Raw genomic sequence first — 21699 nt, 5'->3', positions numbered from 1 at the left:
TAAAAATTTGTACTAACATTCTGTAAGAATCCACAAACATCAATAAGAAGCTGACTTTCTTGTCATGCTCCAAATGTCTTTAAGACTAGACATACTACATATATTATAAAGAGCTTTAGGATTAATATTGAGTGCCTGGGTATTATCATAGTAGTAAAAGTTAGGTCATTTTTTTTTATATCTGAAAAACACTTTTGGTACCATGACCATACCCCAAAATAAGGATTAGTGCTATTGGTGATTAAGAAGCACAGAAGCTGTAATTATGGCATACCCTTCCTGTGAATATAAGCAGCAGACCTCTGAAAATGTGAAGGGAAAACACCCAGGCACTTAAATCAATGAACATTTGGCGGGAGGAAACTTTTAAGATGACTGTTTGCAGCCTTGACAGAGTTGCATTAACATCAAAAAGCTGTACTTCTGTGTCCACTTACAAGGAATACTATAAAGAAGCAGTCAAGCCATGTTGAATAAAATGTGTCAGTATACAGAAAATGTATTTTTTCACAATTAGAAAAATTCAACATCTTTAATCAGACACTAGATGGGAAACAGCCTAAAGAAAAAAAACGACCTACCCACAACACCTATTTGAACTACAAAGCAAAATGCTCTCACTGTGACTGAAGGAAAATAATTTAACATTCATTATCATTTTAGACGTGTCTAAGTCCAAGGAATGATATTATACTCATAGGTAAACACAAGAGTTTTCTGAAAGATTTGTAACTAAGGTATGCAAGACATAAAATCCAGCTGCAAAACTAGTTCAAGCCAGTTAAGAGTCCAATGGTTCTCTTATGTTTTCTTTTAGGTTCTTTATTTTAAATTGATATTTTAGAACAGTAAATTATCTTTCATAGCAGTGCCTCCTGGTCTGGTAATACAGTACCTCCTTTCTGAATGTATTGATTTAAGATAAATCAAAGTGAACATTAAGGCGTACAAACAGCTACTTTAAGTCTGCTCTTATTTATTAAGGATCTTTTTAACTCATATTCAAATACATGGAATGTTGGCACAAAACCGAAGCTGCTGTAGAAAGAGCACAGATGTTCTGTGGGTTATTGAAACTTTCATTTCTCTAAAAACATACCCTTACGTGGTCTTAATTTTACAAATTTAAGTGTTGAGAAAAATGTCTAAATAAGTAACAATTAAAATAAAATGTTTATTTGTAAATTATGTACAGAATACATTTTACTTTACGACAAGAAAATGGGAAGAGCCATCGCCTTCCAACCAATGCTGTTTGCTTTCTCTGATAGAGATGACTATCTTTCTCTGAGTCAGATGTACAAATCAGTTTGGATTTCCTAAGTTGGAAAAGGAAAATTTGTAGCTAAACTAAAAGTGTTGCTGCATCATTACTAGTTGGCTTGTTTCCACAAAATGCTTTTGAACCCTGCTAACTCAGAATCCTAGAAATTCCCTGGTATACTTTTACAATCAACCAAAGCTTAACTATCAAGAACAAGGAGTTTAAGCATTTCATTTTAAAGAAACTGTGAAATGGCTATATAACTATGCAGAATCTGAAATGTTGGTGTTCTCTTTTATCCCTTTTGGTTATTTTAATTAATCTAACAGTAAAAAGCCATACAACTATCAAAAATGCCATTCATCTAAATATCATTGTGGAAAATGCATCTTTGATAACTATCAAAACGATTAAGACCTACTTATTGAAAATTATCAAATAGATACAACTTATAAATGGCTTTAGACTGTACCAATAATAGTATTCTATGAAATGAAGGACTGAATAACTGCTGGGATGTCAAATACATTTCAGCAAATGGATTTTAAGAATGCTACAAATGTCATGTGTACATTAGGATGATCAGCCAACATAGAAAATCCAACCTCTTGCACTTATTTAGTCCCAAATTAGTCAGATTATGATTTTTCATGTGAAGATTTAGTTGTTTCTCCATCATTGTCTTCTTCTTCATCCTCTTCACAATCCCCATCCGTTTGCTGCTCCAGTTCCTCTTTTGTGATCATTTCAAAATCATTCCCATTTCCACTACTGTGCTGGGACCGGTCATCTTCCCTCCTGTCACTGTCTGTGTCCGAATGCCGTTCTCCCCCTGAGCCTTCTGTTCCAGGACTCCCTGGTCCTGCTTTTCCTTCTTCCTCTTCCTTTTTCTCACTGTCTGACTTTTCCTCACTGTCGGACTTCTGCTGCTTTTTGGTTTCAGATTTCTCATCTTTCTTTAAGTCTGCTTTTGGTCCTTTATATTCATGCGTGTACAGAGGCCTGAAGGAGTCAATGAAGCCCACGTCAGCAGTCAGATTTGGCAAGAACCAAAAGTGGTGCCTTCCTCCAGTTATGAGCCAGATGATGAGAAACAGAATGCAACGAGCTGTAGGAGAAAAATGGCTCTAACTGAATAAGTAAAGCATTGACTCAGATAGCAGGGAGTATTTGTTAATAAAAAACTGAGAAAACATTCAGAGTTTATTATTTGCACGTCACATGTACCTTATATACAAACAATGAAATCCTGACTAGTCTAGCAGCAACCACAGTATTCCAGGTGCAGAGCATTCTGCTCCAATCCTGAGGGCACACCTGGCTATGTCGTACATCAATAAGCACAGCTGGATGTTTCAGGATGCGTGAGACCATGGTGTAAGAAAATGGTAATAGATGTAATAAGTTAGGATGAAGGATGTCTTAAGAAGCCTTTAAAAGGGAGGGGCGCCTGGGTGGCTTAGTCGGTTAAGCGTCCGACTTTCGCTTAGGTCATGATCTCGCGGTTCGTGGGTTCGAGCCCCGCGTCGGGCTCTGTGCTGACTGCCAGCTCAGAGCCTGGAGCCTGTTTCAGTCTGTGACTCCCTCTCTCTCTGACCCTCCCCTGCTCACGCTGTCCCTCTCTCTCTCTCTCTCCTAGAAGTAAATAAAACATTTAAAAAAAAAAAAAAAAAGAAGCCTTTAAAAGGGAAAAAGCAAGTCTGCATCCTGACTTTCCTGGACTCTAGTAGGCACTTTTGCCTTTGTGAGGCAATTCCTCTGTAGAAAATTATTAAAAATTATACTCTTTTTGACCATAGTGGTATAAACATAAAATAATACCTCATAGGTTTATTATTACATACATGTGCATATATTACTACTGATTTTAAAAAAAAAATTTAATGCTTATTTATTTTTAAGAGAGAGAGAGAGTTGAGTATGAGCGGAGGATGGGCAGAGAAAGAGAGACACACAGACTCCAGGGCCTGATGTGGGGCTCGAACTCACAAACTTCAAGATCATGATCCGAGCCAGAAGTTGGATACTCAACATACTGAGCCACCCAGGAACCCCACTACTGCTGATTTTAAAAGAAATGAAATACATTTCCAAAGGGCCCTAAGTATTTCATGGGTCCATGGCATGTGCATACTCTAAATGGTGAGTCTTCTAAGTAAAATTACACACTTCTGAACAATAAAAGAACATTTTTCTAGCTACAGTTTTGGTAATATGTCATTTCTGCTTATTTAAGGATGATTCCTCTCCTAATATTAGAAAACAATACTGTGCTAATGAAAGCCAGACTGCTTAAATAAAAAGCACTTGATATTACTCTCAAAATCAAAACTGTGGTTAGATAATGGAAGATTTTGAGAAGTTTATAGTAATAAGTTATCAAAAACACAAACCCTAGTATTACATATAGTGTTCTCTTAATTTACCAGTTATACAGAGCTATGTGATTTTCCTGTTTTGTTTTTTGAGGTCATAACGATCACGCGAATATTATGGACAATTATGTCAGATTATGATTTTGTTTTGGTTTGGTTTTCATTTTCTTTACAATTATATCATCATTTTCACATTAGCTTTGAAAAAAGCTCAACCACCTGTGCCTCCTTCATTATTCTGCTTTGGATAAATACATGGAAATAGTTATAGCTTTGACTTTTTGAAGTAGTAATTTCTATTTTCACAAAGAACATAAATATTCTGAAGACTCTACACAATATCTTTTGTAGTACAAATACAAATGGTAAATATGCTTGAAATTATGATTTTAGAATAAATTCCACTGATAAAAGAAATAATGAATGTCTTTTAAGGAGGCTACACATTTTTCCTCCAAATAAAATTATGATACTATTATAGACTTTGTAGGGCTATAAGACCAATGGTCCATAATACGAACTCTTGACTCAAATCTAAGAAAAAGCAATATGGAATGGCAAAAATGAAACTTAAATTTTCCACATATATAAACTGGGCATAGCAGAATCCTAACAGGTTTTACAGTTCTTCCTCTATGGGGTATTAGATTACCAGGGACAAAAGTGGAAGAATCATGGGCAAACCACTGTGATATGTACTCTTACACCATCCTTATACTAAACAGGACACATTTAGAAAACTGCCAAAGGTCTTATACATATTCAGAGTAGCACCAAATTGAATATTTTCACTAATATACAATACTTCATAGGATAATATAAACTAAATATCCAGTCTGTAAGTCGGCTACCCATCAAAACTATTTGAATGTATATTTGGAATTGCAGTGCCTAATAGAAGCAACAAAATGTTGGGTTTGCTTTCTGGTTTAATTTACAAGATTATTTAATCTATAATGCATACTTAAATCCACAGTATATTTAAAATGAAAGATGATAGACAACACTACTGAAAAAGTGATATTTTAAAGAGCAAAATGAAAGAGCTTCAAAATTTTCAGGGATTTGAGAGCCAGAAGATACAATTTGATTCTATCTAATGTCAGATCAAAGTTTATAGCTTCTCATTCTTGATGCAGGTAGTATACTACCACTAGTTAGCTGCTTCACAATCTTAAGATATCATTTCTTGGCCCACAAATGCACTGTGTTACCTGTAGAACCATCAGGGGATTTTCTCAAGGTAACTAAGCTAGAAGATGGAAAATATGAAAGGTGAGTGAAGAAAGCTTCACACATCAGAGATCACAGAGAAAAAACAGAGGCCCATAAACATGATAAGCTGAATGAAAATACTACATAAGCTACTGGGTCCAATTAGTGGCACTAACCCAGGACATCTTATGTCCAGGGTGAAGAGACACGCAAAGTCAAATTGCTAGGGCTATACGAATAATGTTTTATAACACAGTAATCTATTATGTATCACAGAACCTCAGAATAACATGTGCTCAGTTCAGATAATCTTGGTCAAAGTATGTCAGATATTAGGTCAATAATACGATGTTTTTTCTTTTTGTATAGGAAGTATGGACTTATGTCTTGATGGAAACGTAGATTTGTCATTTAGGGAAAATAATCAGAACTTAGTACCATATACCAATATAAAATCTAGATGGATCAAGGAATTATACACTGTATATTAAGTTTAAATATCAATACACAACTTTACATAATCTGAGAAAAATTCTCACTTCTTTCTCAAAGTAAAAAGTTAAATTAAATCTCCATACCCTATTTGGAAATAGCTTCAAAGACTAGCATTTTAAGTAAAATAATATGTTTTTTTCATGGTAGGTAATATACTCGTAAAAAATACAAACAAGTATAAAGTACAATATTAAAATTATTCACAACTATCACCACTATCACCACTGCATTTCCTTTCAGTCAGATCCTCCCTGGAACGGATTCCATTTCTTTTCTTTTCTTAAAGTTTATCTTATCTATTTATTTTGAGACAGAATGAAAGAAAGAATCCCAAGCAGCATCCGTGCTGTCAGTACGGAGCCTGACACAGGGCTTGATCTCTGGAACTGTGGGATTATGACCTGAGCCAAAATCAAGAGTTGGACACTTAACTGACTGAGCCAGCCAGGTGCCCTGAGTATCTCCATTCCAGGAAAAACTAAAACAAAAACTTCCTAATTAAACAGGGAAAAAACCCACTTCATTATCTTAACTTTACTGTTTTACTACTAGTGGTAAGAATTTTTTATCTATTTATTAATCAATTGTTTTTAATTTCCTCATTTGAAGTAGGTGATTTTTATATTGTTTTGTTTTTAGCTATAAAGACCCCATTCATCCAGACGTGTAATAAAACATTAGTCTCCTTGTTTGATTTTTAAAAACCATTTTAGGGGCGCCTAGGTGGCTTAGTCGGTTAAGCGTCCAACTTTCGCTTAGGTCATGATCTCGCGGTTCGTGGGTTCGAGCCCCGCGTCGGGCTCTGTGCTGACTGCCAGCTCAGAGCCTGGAGCCTGTTTCAGAGTCTGTGTCTCCCTCTCTCTCTGACCCTCCCCTGCTCACACTGTCTCTCTCTCCTAGAAATAAATAAAAGTATTTAAAAATAAAATAAAATAAAATAAAAACCATTTTAAAACACCTTAATACATCTGGAATTTATTTTGGTGCATGGGTGCAAAATTTTTCCCAAAATGGCATTTACTGAATTGAATATATATTTATTGAGCTTATAGAATTTAAATATTTAATACAAGTTTCATTTGCCTTAAGTAAAAATATAAAAATGTCTTACTAAAATGATTATGTCTAATAAGTGATCAACCATCATAAAAATAGTAAAGTCTCTGTAGCTAAACTTTAAAACATATCTACATGCAGATGAAGACACATTAAATACTTTTTCTTCACAACAGTCCAAATTTAATCAGGTACGTCTTCTACCTCAAGCCTGAGTGTGTTTTGGGATGTGACCCAAAACGTAGGTCCATAAAATTCTTGATGTGCCTACATTAGTGTTGCTATTAGGCTTTACTTGAAGCTCCATATTATAACCCAAATTACTTGATATCTACCTTACTGAGATCAAATTTACCAGTAATACTTACCAACAGCAAGAAGAAGAATGCTGGCTACAAAGCAGCCTGCACCCACACTGAGGTAATAAACACCTACTCTCATTTCTGCTGGCCAAAGTGGGAAGAGGGTGGCTGCTATCACTGCAATCACTAGAATAAGAAATGATAAAGTTACATAGAAAACTTTTAGATTAAAATTTAAATGGCTTGGTTGCAATAACAGTGATTACATTCCTAGGGGTCAAAACTGAAATATAAACATTAAAACATAAAATTGCCATTTTTATAGACAGAAGATGGTAAATTATCAGCTATTTCACATAATTCAGCCTAACATTTTAAACAACTACTCTTGGAGGTTAGGAATTTTCTAGTATAAATTACATATAATTAGAAAAAATTGTTGTTTAAAAATGTGAAATTGTTAGCTCCTTAAATGATCAACTTTTGCTTTCAAGTAAGGTCTATCTTATTGTCTGAATGTATCTGTCTGCTACATAGAGAAGCTGAAAGAAACCAACACCAAACAACACTAAATCAAAAAGTGATTCCACTGTGAAGATTCTGAGTCTGGGGCGAAGCTCTGACACCTACAAACTGAAATGCTCAACAGGTATTCTGATGGTTTTTCAATAGTTAGGGAAACTGGATACAAGCAGCTCCAGTTTTTTCTAAGTATAGTGGAACCACATGGAATAATCAGGTGAAATCAGAAATATGGTTTTAGGTCTTTAGAAAGCAAGAAAGACCAGGATTCAAATTCTACCTCTATCATTTATAAACTAAGTAACTCTGGACAAGTTATTTAACTCCTTCAAGGCTAAGTTACCTTACTGCTCATGATTACTGATCACTGTATTTCTTTATCTGTGGGCCACCTTTACCATTTTTCTACCAGGTTGTTAATCTCTTCATTTTTGCTTTAATGTCTTGTAAATATTTTCCTCAGCTTGTCATTTAACTTCTGACCTTATTTGAAATATATCTCTTTTAAGATAACTATTTTATGTTAAATATTTTTCTCTATGGCTTCTGCACTTTTATTTTCCTTTCTAAATTTTAGAGATTGTACTTACCAAGAATTAATCCCATGACAAATGTTTTAAAGTGGACTGGGTCATATATCCACACAAATACCTAGAAGAATCAAGAAACCCCAGTGCTTAAGGTTACATTAGAAAGTTAAGCTTACTTCTATATTGTATACAACAGTCATTTCCAACTTTTTCACATATAAGAACTAAGTTTCTAAGTAAACAAATTCCAAAGACCTTTCTTTCAGGAGTAATGTTTCTTTGGGTTTATTCAGTTGGAAAAATTTTTTTTAAACTATAAGTTCTGTAATGCACTTAAGTAAATTTCTATGTACTCCCATGTATTTAGCAATTTGTTTATGTGTGCAAACGATTGCTTATTTTTGACCCCAAGAGCAGCATCCGTACAACTTTCTGTCACTAATGTAATGGTGCACACTTGTATAAGGAGAAGCAGTCTGGGATAAGAGCACAGTTTAGAAAGAACTAGCCAGGCCCTGGGTCTATTACAGATCCAGCAGCAATCAACTCTGCCTTATTCCTTCTCACTGATGAAATGCAAAGAAATCATTAATGAAGATCCATGCTTAGTGAACATAAAGACTCATGACTACCTGCAATAATTTCATGGCCTCCTCCCTTGTGGGAGGGTCTGTAGCCCATAAGCTGGGAACCACTGCTTTAAAACTTAATTTACTTTACACAAGAGAAGTTTACTTCATTCAGAGCAACCAGAACTCTACTCCAATCACCATCTAAAATTTCTAGTTTTATCTCTTAGTTTCTATAAATATCAGTACTCTTCCATTTCCTGATTCTAGTTTGACTAGAACTCTGTTGTCTTTTTGATTTGGTCCTATTTGTAACACTGGCGGTTCCACTCCTCTTTTTTAAAACATTAATTTATTTTTTCTATTTGAGAGAGAGAGAGCAAGCATGTGTATGAGCAGGGGAGAGGGACAGAGGGAGAGAGAGCAGGCTTCACACTCAGCGAAGAGCTCATTCTCATGACCACAAGATCATGACCCAAGCCACACAGAATCTGAAGCAGGTCGCAGGCTCTGAGCTGTAAGCACAGAGCCCAAGGTGGGGCTCAAACTCATGAACCGTGAGATCATGACCTGAACCGAAGTTGGATGCTTTACTGACTGAGCCACCTAGGTGCCCCCAAGTCAAAAATCAAGAATTGGGTGCTTCATCAACTGAGCCATCCAAGCACCCACCATTCTTCTTTTTTTAAAAAACTGCACATTTCCCTTAGTAATCAGACCCACAGATATCACTTCTGCCAGTTAGCATTCTAAAAACCAAGTTTTTAAAGACATTTCTCACTTTTAAAAGCTTGAAAACCTGTTGCCTTCTGTAGAACAAGATATAATCTTTTTAGGAATGCAAGCACTCCAGGGGCGCCGGGGTGGCTCAGTCTGTTAAGTGACTGACTTTGATCCAAGTCATGATTTTGCCATTCATGAGTTTTTGAGGCCCGCGTTGGGCTCTGTGCTGACAGCTCGGAACCTGGAACCAGCTTCAGATTCTGCGTCTCCCTCTCTCTCTGCCCCTCCTGGCTTGCACTCTGTGCTGTTCTCTCTCAAAAATAAATAAAAACGTTAAACCAAAAATTAAGAAAAAAAAAAAGAAAAGGAATGCAAGCACTCCTGCTTTTGTGCGGGCTGTGCCTTCACCTAACAGATCTGTAATTCCTTCCCAGTGTACCTGGTAACCTGCCAATTATCCTTCAAAACTCAGCTCAAGTGTTCAAGGTCTCCAGACCCAACTTATCCTGTCTTGATTAAATTTACTATTCTTCACTGATATTCTCATATCATAACACTCACCAAACTATGATACAGTTATACGTTTAAAAGCTTGTATCTTTGCTAGACTATACGCACCCCAAAAAAAAGAATTTGTCTTATTTATCATGCTTTTCCAAGCACCTATAAAAATATCTTTGCATACAGCTAATATTTGATATTTAACTGAAGGCGTTTGAACTTTCACATTAGGGAAGACCCGTGGTCTTCTATTCCAGTAGTTCTTAACCAAGGATTCCATCAGAATCACCCTGGGACACGTTATACAAAATACACACAAACATGCCACTCCTAGATTCCATACTACATATTCTCATGCAAGTATGTGTAGAATGAACCAAGAGTACATATTTTCTCAAAAGCTTTCCCAGAATTTCAAACTCATAGCTCTAGGAACCACTACTTTACATATACTACTTTTGTATTAGGTATAGCAAGAAGAAATATGCCCTGAAACTCACAAGAATTCAATGGCCAGTATATAACTAATGGTTTTGTATTGGTTAAATGACTAAATTAAGCAGTCTTAATGGAAGGCTACCATCACACAAATCCTCCATTACAAAAGAAATAAAAACAACTTCCTTGAGTAAAGCATTAAGTAACACTGGAAATCTCAGGCCTCTAAAGTAGTGTATAGTCAGTGTAAAGTCTGACTAGTAAGAGGCAAAAAACTACTGGTGTCCTTCATTAACCATTCTACTCTTTTTTCTTTAATAGTAAAAGAAATCCTCCATGTTAGCTAATAAGCAATTGACCACCAGTACAAAAAGTACATTTCTAAGACTTTACTGCAGGTAGGCATGACCATGTGACTACGTTCTGGCCAGTGCAATCCAGGCTAGCTTCCTGGAAGATGTCTATAAAGAGGAGATATGTCCCTTAACTAGCAATTTTGGACCATAAGGTAACCTTTACTAATTGATCCACACAGCTCTACCATAGAGCTGTTACAGCTGTACTAACCTTCAGATTTCACTGATGAGAAACAAGCATCTTTTCTGTTTTCAGCCATTGTTATTTCAGGTTTCCTATTACTCACAGACAGCTGAACGTAATTCTGACTAATATCCTATACTTTTTTTATAACGCTATTTCAGAGAAATTATTCATTTTTTAAAAAGTAGTATCTACATGTTTAGATTTACCAAAATTACTTCTTTTCTTAGTAAAGTCATCAAAGATAATTCTAAAAACTCCTATGGAAAACTGGATTTCTATTTATAAGGTAGATACTCTCACCTCATTTCCATCCAGAAAAACTTGGTCATCATGTGGCTCAAGTTTGAATTTTTTCTTAGTTTCCTTCTTTTTAGGAGTTCCTGGAGTTTCTTCCTTGAAACACAAGAAGGAAAAAAAACACACAAAAAGCAAATACAGTAAGATTTTCATTCATATAATCAAAGAAAGTTTCACTATTTGAGTGAGACACAGAAATAAAAATTCTCAATCATGGTATTCATAATAACCCTAAGTGGTTGTTGCGCAGCATTTATAAAATGCTCATGTGCCAGTGATCATGTGCAAATAATAATTTTTTATCTTTACTTAAATTTAGCTGAAATCACCTTTTTGGATTCTTCCTTTTCACCATCTTTTTTTTTTTCTTTTTCCTTTTTCGTCTTTTCATCCTTTAGATTTTCTTTCCTGCTCTTTTTATCTTCTTCCTTTCCACTTTCAGCTTTTCCTTTCTCTTTTTCTTTTTTTATGTCTTTATCATACTTCATTTTCATTACTTTTAGTGCCCGGTGAAAAAACTGCTTCTTTAAAAGCCTATGGGAAAAACGGCATGACATTACATCCCTTATCAATTATACAGATATAGACTGAAAAGAAAAAAGACACTAAACCAGAAAAAAATGAGCAAAGATAAAGATACCCTGCAAGTCATGAAAGAAATTACAACTAGCAAATTCATGGAAAAATAGTCAACCCACCTCTAATCAAAAAACTGTGCTGCCAATTTAATTACATAAAAAATTTCAACCTAATTTTTATTTTTCAACCATATAATTTAGATAGAAGAGATTACAGGTTTGGAATTATCCTTATGAAACTTTTCTCTGAATTAAGAACAAGTCAAGATGGTGCTTTATTTAATGTTAAATTTCAAATTCAAGAGCAGATATAAGGGGAAAATAAATATATCAATTTAAGAAATATCAGATTTAAAATGTGCCCATGATTTGACTGATCTCAATCATGTTTTCAGCAGTCTTTTCTTGATGTTATTTTTTTCTCTCATGGTTCAGCCTGCCATTATTAAAAAATATCTTCAATTAAGTAATGAGTAATTAAATATGCTGAGGTGAAATTCCTGGACTCTGAAAACTACTACAGGAACAAACTGAAAATTGTACAATATGTTGGCAAAACACCAACAAGTATTCCTTATTTCACTAATTTCTCTCAATACATTGTTCTTTATTCAGTAATTACTTTTTTAAAACATACCTACCTGAGGGCTTTTACATTATATGCCCACTTTGCCTAGAATGCTCTTCCTTCAATTAAGAATTTCCTTTTGGTTCATTCTCTTACTTCCTTCAAATGTTACCTTCTCAACTAGCCCTATCCTTCTTAAAATTATAAACCCACCCCCATCCTCTCTCCTGTTTCCTGTTATCCTAGCCATTGCCTTCATCTTCTAACTTAATATATAATTTATGTCTGTCTGCTCCCTTGACTAGATTATAAACTACTTAAGATATCTTTGCTTTATTCATTTCTTTGATGAGTTTAGAAGGCCCTAAATTAAGTCAATCTTAAGTGGTAATTCGTTTCTAGCCTCACAATCTACTCAAGAAACTGGGTTGCCCTTACCTTTGTTACCTAAAAACCATCCTTTCAAATCTTATGTCCAGTTTCAGAGTTCCTGATTTGCTTCTTCATTCCTTCCTTGATAATGTACAACTGCCAAAACACAACCTACAAACTAAGTCTCACTGCCACCATCTGTGCCTGTTGACTATCCACCATTCTACCTCCACTAATGCCTGCTCCAGTACATCATACTACTTGTTAATTAGATGCTTTCTTCCTCCAATGACCACTTATTTCTGGTCATTATGCTGTGCCCTCTGAGGCATCTGCTTTGAACTGCCTGGCTGGCCTTTATTCTGCTGCCCAATCGGTGGACTCCATGTACATCTCCACAAAACTAATTTCTAGGTCTTCTCATTTGGCCTTCTACTTGTTCAGATCTACATAGCATAAAACTCTGCAACTGTGTGAAATGCCTCAAAGACTGTACCATCACCTGCTACCCATGTGCAGTTCATTCTTGAACATCACAGGTTTGCACCATACAGGTTCATTTATACATGGATTATTTTTAAATAAATACAGCATGTCCTATAAATGTATTTTCTCCTTCCTATGATTTCCTTAATAACATTTTCTTTTCTCTAGCTTACTTTATTGTAAGAACACAGCATGTAACACATATACAAAATACAAGTTAACTAACTGTTTATGTTATTGGTAAGACTTCTGGTCAATGATAAGCTATTAGTAGTTAAGTGGGAGGGAAGTTAAAAATATGGATTTTTTACTTTGTGGGGGGTTGACACTCCTTAAGCCTCAGGTTGTTCAAGGGTCAACCACAGACTATTAACCAATGAAATTGGTGTTGAAAGTGTCATATTCAGGTACATGAGTTCAAATACCACCTCTACCACTTAACTATGTGGGACTGGGTAAATTATTTAATTTCAGTAAAATTTCTAAAATGGGGTTATCTATCTCACAATCACATGTAGATTGTTTATAGCATGGTGCCTGGAATACATGTACTCAAAGTAAGCAAAATTTGCTATAGCAAAACCTTAAATTTCATTTAAGAGTTACAGAATATACACATACTTTGGTTTCATATTATTATATTATAGCATCAATCTGTTCATTAATAAGTAAAATTACTGACATGTTCCTTGACAGGTCTTTAAAGAATGGCTACTTAAACTCACTCTATGATTGGAAAAGTGAGATGACATTTAGTATCGTAATAAAACCAGTGCCTTCATTTATTTAACACATCATATAGTACAAATCACTCACACAAAGCTCTCTTGCATTTACACAGAACTACTTTCTTCTTCCAGTATGTTCTGTCCCCTTTGCCAGGACTGACTGTCCTTTCTCCCATTGTTTGTTGCGTAATCACCTATTTATGTTTCAAATTTTGATTAAACCTTTTCTCTGTGAAGCCATTCTTGAAGTTTTCTCATCCCTGTCTTCCTTACAGAACACAGTGCATTATAATTAGTCATGAGTCTTCTCTAAAAGGCTAGAATGTATACTTTGGAGGTGGGGACCAAGTCACAGTCATCTTTGTATTCTTGGGGCCTGGAATACAACAGATATTTGATAACTGTCTATTGAATATACAAATGGATTCTTAAAAGCAGCTTATGGGAAGTCATTAAATTGTTTATATTTTTTCCTCATCTCTCATTTTTTTTCAGGTTTAACATTTATTGAAGCCAGACAGCTGTTTTTCACCCATGTAGCAATGGTGACATTTTATTAAATGCTCACTGTGCTTATTGCTACGGAGTTACACTTAAGCAGAAAACAGTCCTACAATTGTCTTCAGATATGGCTGGCAAGGAATTTTTAAAAATGATTTTTATGCAACAATTCTAAAATAGTTTAGGGCTATAATGTATGAACTAACTTTAAAATGCTGTAGGACCTTAGATACAAAGATTAATGTAGGCTGGAGGACCTGTGGAAAAGCACATGGTAGAGACAGAACTTGAGGGATATTTATATTGAGAGGCAGGCAGGATAGAGGGAAAAAAACCATTTGGGGAAAATGGCAGGTTATGATCAATGAAAGACCAGAAGAGAGCATGAGTGCGGGATATGAATGAGAGTGAGAAAGACATTACTAGACGAGTGGGTTGGAGATGCAAAGTCACATGCAGAGTTAGAACGGTGCTAGATTTAAAGATTTATACCCAAAGCAGGCCATTAAGAGGCAGGGAGCGTATCAGAAAAGGTTGCTCTGTGTATGATCCTACATTTTCCTGTTTTATTTTTCTTCAGACTCCCTCAAGTCTACTTATCAGCTTCATAAAATGAGACTAGACAAATATCTCTTCGTGGTTTTATTTGTAGTCAGGCTGGAACCCATGAGGGCTGAGCATGGCTGTTATCAGAAGTGGCTCTGAAACATTCAGGTAGTTACGCTTCTCTACTTTTATGCAGAAAGGATATAAACAACCTGGTATGAAGGGGAATAGCCACCACAATGAAAAGTGAGTGTATCACTAGGTCTTTAGGGCTTTTCATATAGTAAGTATCAAGGCTCCTAAAAAGATAAGAAATGTGAATTAATACTTGCTGCTCTGTCTGGGCTCACAGATTTAATACTCAAATAGTACTGACAGATGAATCCTTCATCTTAATTTTTGCTTCATTAAATGCATAATCATTTAGTTGGAAGAGGTAGTATACTGCAGTGGCTAAGAGCATGGAGTATGGAGCTAGAGTGTTGGATTTAGAATTCTGGCTCTATCACTTATTGGCTGTGTGCCCTTGGGTTAATCTAATAAATGTAGATTAAACAAACCAGCTTCTCTGTTTTTGCATGTATAGTACCTCTTAATTTTCACACCACATGTAAAACATAAATCTATTTTTGAGGCAGGCAGGGAAATTTGCTCTTTGGATGTCTACAGAAATGGTTGTATAGAAAAATATGAGGTACACCACTGTTAGCTCATTCCTGCCTTAAGGGTGAAATTTTCATGGTTTCTGAAAGGTCCAAAAGTGACTCTAGTTTTTGGCAACTAAGAACATTTTGTTCTGTTTTAAAGAGAGAGAGTGAGTGAGCTGGGTAGAGGAGCAGAAGTAGAAGATTCATACTCAGTGTGGAGCTCAACCCCATGACCCTGGGATCATGACTTGAGCTGAAATCAAGAACCAGATGCTCAACTGACTGAGTCCTGCAGGTGCCCCTAACTTCACAGTTTTAAAACGAGGTTGTGAAACAGTGGTTTTTAGAGAGGTGTTATGGGGCTGATACTTTCAATGCCATTAAACATATTAGCAAATACTACGTGTATGTCCCTACCAAACATAAAATAATCTAAAATGTTAGATCCCTACCAATTATAAAGTTCAGTCATAAAGACAAAATTTGGTTTGTTAACATCTTTATAAATATGCTTAATTATTAAGTAGTAAGCCAAAAGAAAAAACTGAAAGAAAAATCAGTATACTTATTTCTAAGAGGAAAGTGGTTTTTGTATACCACTTACCATCAGAAGTTTTTCCCAAAGGAGAAAGACCTATTATGAAAAACATGGATATGTTACTGAACTATCTATGCCTCACCATGGAATCAAGAATAGGCAGATGTTGTAGTTGCCTTGATTTTACAAGGAATACATGAGCAATCACTAAACAAAATAAGGAAGGGTACCTAACTAACTAACCCCATACAGGCACAAAAACAAACAATCCAGATATAACAGATCTATTAGGAATCCCTGCCAAAGTTTTAGGAAAGACTCCATAGCCATTTGCGCTAGAAAAGAAAGAGGTTTTGGTTACTTTTGACACTGGTATTGAAGATTTGTATTGTTGATCTTTCAGTTCAGTCAGCCTAGCAAATGTATAAGTGTAACATAATACAAATTAAAATTATGAAAATATCATAGTCTAATACCAAATAAATGCATTTCCAAATGTACTGAAAAAAATCCAGGTTATATGTAAAAGTTATTTGAGCTATGCTGTAATATCACTACATTTAATGAAAAAATGGGTAAGGAGCTTCAGGACTATGGCAAGCATTTTGAAATTACTACTGATGTTATCCATCACTAAGAAATAAACACTACCTGTTGCAGTAGTCAACCACAGACTCCCTTGTTGTAAATAAAGCTTCCTCTCCTTTCTTGGCCTTTGCCCACTTTGAATCCAAAAGGCAATCCACTGCTTTTGAAGCTAAAGAAGAAATTTATCATTTTAAATTATGTATACATGGGAATTAATATCTAAGTAATAATTTATAAGGTATTCTGGCATCTTAAAATAGAACCAAATTCAAAGGAAATTAAGTCAGACATGATCATGATAAACAATTCCTCAAAACCTCAATCTGTGAAACATAGCAATAAGCATTTTTTTAATGCTGAGAAATAACTGACATTCAAAAATATGAACTAAAACAAGAAATATTATGTAGAAATGTTCTAAACAAAAACATGTAAATCATTATAAGACTCACTGTTATTAAATAATCACAATTAAATGTAGATTAAACAAACCAAAACTCTTCCCCTTTCACAGTAATAAAAATTGTCATTAATTTACCATGACCCACTGAAAAATAAACTCTGTGAACAATCTATTGCTATCACTAGAAGCATCTATAGGTCTGAAGAGATTAGCATTTATTTTTATATTATTTCTTTCAATCACTATTTATAAGCTATGGAGCCATATTATAGAGGATATTAGCTTAAAATGAGGTCTTTTGGATTATGTGAAGAACCAAAGCTCCTACACTGGTTCCAACCAACTTGCTTCACACTGAATTCTATTCCAGAGTTTTATAAGTCTGTATGTATCTTCATACATATGCATATATGAAGATATGTATCTTCAAGTACATATACTATCTGAACAAAACGTAGTATTAATACTGAAAATAAATTCCATTAAAAAAATTTGCAACTAATATTATTACAAAGCACTTTCTTTTCTCTTTTTACCATTGACATTTCCAATCAAAGGATAATCAATTGCCTTATGCCCATCACCCAGCTGCATCTTTGTATAATACTTGGAAAGCACTTTTAAAATGTCTATATATCTGAAATTTAGGTATCTTCATAAAATATGTACACTACTATAACTTTACTAATATAATCCTACCAATAAAATAATCAACTCGGTGCCCCATCATATTGGTGGACTTTGTTGGACAGTTGAATCGAAGATACTTGGCTACAGCCTTCTCTTCTTTAGATGGTTCACCAACTTCCTGCAAAATAAGAATATTTAGTGTAATCATTTACTTCACAAATTCATGAGCTGAATTTACTTATGTCCTACAAATCTTTTAAAGTGGAGTATAAGCCTTTATTTCAAGTTTTCTCTGGAGCAGATCTGGTAATACATACAAAATACAAAATAGAGATTTTAAAAATTACATGTTTTTCCAATACTTGTTGATAGGACCAAAACCTGCCTCTTTACCTCAGCTAAGCCATTTATTTTGAGTTGTTTTTCCAGTATGATAACTACTTTGTATTAGCTCACCTTCACTCTTGCCTGGTCTCTTTTTATAAGCCACAAAGGAATAATTTAAAAGATAAAAGGTTGCCAGCAGTGAATGCCCAAATGTCAAAGTAAGTAGAAACAGGTGTCATAAGTAAATGTTAAATTTAACAGTCAAAGCTATGTATCCTGAACAATGGACAACAAACTGTAGAAAGAATTCTCAAATTAACCAGAGAAATCTGTCCCAGCATGGGAGCCTTAATACTACTATTTCAGATACTAAAGATGTGTATTCTATTCTCTTTCAATTACTCCTGTGTACTTATTCTCCCCACCCATATACTGAAGAAAATTAAAGCAGTCTATATTTGTATACATCTGATATAAATATATTTTTAGAAGTTGTTATAGTGCTATAAACTACGAAAACAAAAAAGTACTGTCTTTAATTACATGTGTAAGCATTACGGAGAGCACTCAAGCACTATTTCCAGCAATGTGTAATCTAAATGTGAATGATTTCGGGAAAGTCTGTTTCTTAAATGAAGCGTCAAATATTAGTAAAGAATTATCTGCCAAGAATCTAGGATGCTGAAAACAATGCTAAAGACAGTTATGTTTTAGATAAGACATTCTAATAACACAAAATAGAAAAAATAATCCAAATCAGTCTTTATGTCAGTTTTCCCACAAATTTCAGATACGTCTGAATTCAATTATGTTTCATGAAAATGAGGAACAATTAACAAATCAAGCTACCAGCTTCAATTTTATCCTGAAAAGGAGTAATTTGTTGAAGTGACAGCCTGTGCTTTGGTTGTTAAATCACCTGGCAGCTACTTCTTATATTTCTTCCTCTGCATTTTCCAAATCCTCTTTTCCCAACTGCCCAATTAACAATGTATGATTCTTATACTCTGCAACTACCCCATCTGTGGGTTACATGTGGCAATAAATATTAAAAGCTCAAGCTATTCAATCCAAATGAAGACTATAGTAAAAACCAAATATTTGTATGAATAAAAAAATCTTTAGTTTTATATAGAAAAATATGTATCATAGGAATATAGAATCTTAAAACATTGCATTTCAAAATTAACACTATTAACAAAATTAATTCACAAAATTTAACACTCCTGGTTCACTAAAATCTATAAGGTTCATCATAATAATTTGGGGCCTAGCCACAAAATATACTTTTTGACACACTAAAAGGTGGAAAAGTCTGTATTTCAATTTTTGTGTTTTTTAAAACTATTTATTTTGAGAGAGAGCATGCACAAACGGGAAAGGCAGAGAGAGAGGGAGAGAGATAATTCCAAGCAGGCTTTGGGCTATCAACGTAGAGCCTGACACTGGGCTCCATCTCATGAATCATGAGATCATGACTTGAGCCAAAATCAAGAGTTGGATGCTTAACCAACTAAGCCACCCAGGCACCCCTGTACTTCAATTTTTGAAATCACGCTAAAACATATTAACATGTTAGTATCATGTAAAATGATAGTATTAAATTATAGTTGTATAATACAATGCATTTCTAAGAGGCTCATCTATCAGAAATAATATCCTACATATTTGTGTATTCAAAAAAGTAATATTACAGATAGTTGAAAATGAGCTACTACTAACTGGCTTGTAGAAACCAATTCTATTTTATTATTACATCCACATATGCTCATTTTTTTTTCTCATTTGCTACATCTGCTGTCAATGTAAAGTTTTATGTAATTAACTGATAAGTTGTTACTGTACACGCTTGGTTAAAAATAACCATGGGAAGTAAGTCTAGATATACATAAAATACATACTTACTGTTTACCCTAGAATACTGTTAGGTGCTTCAGTTAATACTAAAATTTGTAAGGTATATCTCTTTTGTTATAATTATCCAGAATAGCAATTGTTATTTTCATATCATACATTTTTCTCAAGCACATCAACTTTAGGCATGACAAGTCTATACTCATACTAGCACTCAATCAAACCATTTGCTAAACACAGGTATAAATATACTCATCTACTGATTTGTTGACAGAGGCATCACATGTAAAATCTGATATGAGGATACACAAGAAATGGAAGTCTATTCTACTATTATATAGTAGGGAATCTGATACTACATGAATCAATAACACTTTTAAACCTCACTTTAACAATTAACTTCAAAGTTCACCAAGCTCTTCTAACAACATCAAGAAAGACTCAATCTATTTTTATTTCTTTTCCCTCCTTTGTAAATTAAAGATACTAAGCAACAATGAACAGAAGAGACCCAGAAAATATGGGCTTGGATAATCTTACCCAAGTAGACACAGTTACTTATCCATTGATACTTTTTATAAGTGTCAATAATTTCCCTTGAAGTAATTCCCTAGAAATGTAGTGAATTCTATCAAGATAATGGTATTATAACACAACTGATAACCTTCCTTGGTCCTTCTTCAAGTTCAAATCATTAATAAGTTTCTAATTTGTTTTGTGAAATATTATGAAACGATGATTATACCACATGTAAGTTATACTGTAGAATGCCTTTAAGTGAAAAGTACAGAATTTGTACCATCTGCTGGGGCTCTGAAGCCAGAAAGAAAGGTTTCTATAGAAGACTATCAAGAGAACATGACCATGGAGAGCTGGTTAGATAGATCCTACCACGGAGTCACTCCCACTGCTGCCCTGCTGCAGCCTTAAGAGTATAAAACAGTCTTACTCTCTTCCTGTTTATACATTAGACTATAGCACTTTCCCCTCTTTGTTCTCCTTTGATGTGACCAAATCTTCAGAGTATTTTCATAACTTTTCTAGAAACCTAACAAAAAAGTGAAGACCTTTTGGGAATAACATCACCACTAATACAGAGAAGCCAAGGGTGCCTGGGTGGCCCAGTTAAATGCTGACTCTTGGTTTCAGTTCAGGTCATGATCTCATGGTTTTGTCAGCCCTGCACTGACAACATGGAGCCTGCTTGGGATTCTCCCTCTCCCTCTCCCTCTCAAAAGAAAAAAAAAAATTTTAAATCTTAAAAAAAAAAAAAAAAAAGAAGCCAGCTCTTCAACCCTCAAATGAAGAGAACTTTATAGCTCAATGAATAAGCTCAAATGTCTTAGAAAGTGAAAAGCCAATAGGTTTTTGAGGCTAGACTGCCATCTTTGCACCCAAATACCAAGATGCTGGCTGCTTCAACTCACAATCCAAAATTATACAAGCTGGTTAGAACACTTTCTTTTAATTACTTAAATACTATTTTTACTTTAAAATAGATCAACAGGCAAATACTATAATAAAATAGGAGTTAACATTTTTAGCTGCATTTTATTTTAGCCAGTACTTAGGATAATTTTTTTGAGAAAAAGTATTAGCTCAAGAACCAGTAAGCCAGTCTTTGGGACCCCTGGGTGGCTCAGTCAGGTAAGTGTCCAATTCGGTTTTAGCTCAGGTCATGATCTCATAGTTTCTTGGGTTTGAGCCCCCTGTTGGGCTCTGCGCTAACAACGTGGAGCCTGCTTGGAATTCTCTCCCCCCAACTTTTGCCCCTTCCCACCTCGTGCTGTCCTGGTTTCTCTCAAAAATAAATAAACTTAAAAAAAATAAGCCAGTCTTCAACCTTACAGAATGTTTTTCATTGCTATATTCAGTAGAAATAAGTTTGGTTGATTTGTCAAGTGAAGTAAGCAAAAAAGAAAAGGTTAGTCAACAAATTATAAATTTGTATCTTCATACAAGCAGTATAAAATATTTGTGAAATGCAAATAAATTAACAGAGTAAAATCTGAAAGCTGGAGGGGGCCTTAGATAAATTATCTGCTTAAAATTACACAGCATGTTACTAATAAACCTTCAGAAGAATCTCTGTATATACCCCCT

The 21699-nt window shown here is 34.7% G+C and overlaps 1 protein-coding gene across 1 annotated transcript in view; it reads right to left on the bottom strand.

Moving 5' to 3' along the window:
* Positions 1–474: 474 nt before the first annotated feature.
* Positions 475–21699, bottom strand: part of SEC62 (SEC62 preprotein translocation factor) — a 24880-nt gene continuing 3655 nt past the window's right edge. Inside the window, exons 2-8 of the mRNA XM_077763645.1 lie at positions 17485–17593; positions 16446–16551; positions 11160–11364; positions 10834–10926; positions 7820–7880; positions 6774–6893; positions 475–2372 (exon numbers count right to left, since the gene is read on the bottom strand). Coding sequence (XP_077619771.1) covers positions 1903–2372; positions 6774–6893; positions 7820–7880; positions 10834–10926; positions 11160–11364; positions 16446–16551; positions 17485–17593 — 1164 coding nt within the window. The 3' untranslated portion in view covers positions 475–1902. The remainder of the gene's footprint in view (positions 2373–6773; positions 6894–7819; positions 7881–10833; positions 10927–11159; positions 11365–16445; positions 16552–17484; positions 17594–21699) is intronic.

The sequence above is a fragment of the Crocuta crocuta genome, unplaced genomic scaffold (assembly GCF_008692635.1).
Source record: "Crocuta crocuta isolate KB4526 unplaced genomic scaffold, BGI_CrCroc_1.0 scaffold433, whole genome shotgun sequence".
Taxonomy (NCBI): Eukaryota; Metazoa; Chordata; class Mammalia; order Carnivora; family Hyaenidae; genus Crocuta; species Crocuta crocuta.
The sequence above is the reverse complement of the archived record's forward strand: the minus strand, read 5'-3'. Positions and strand labels throughout refer to the sequence as shown.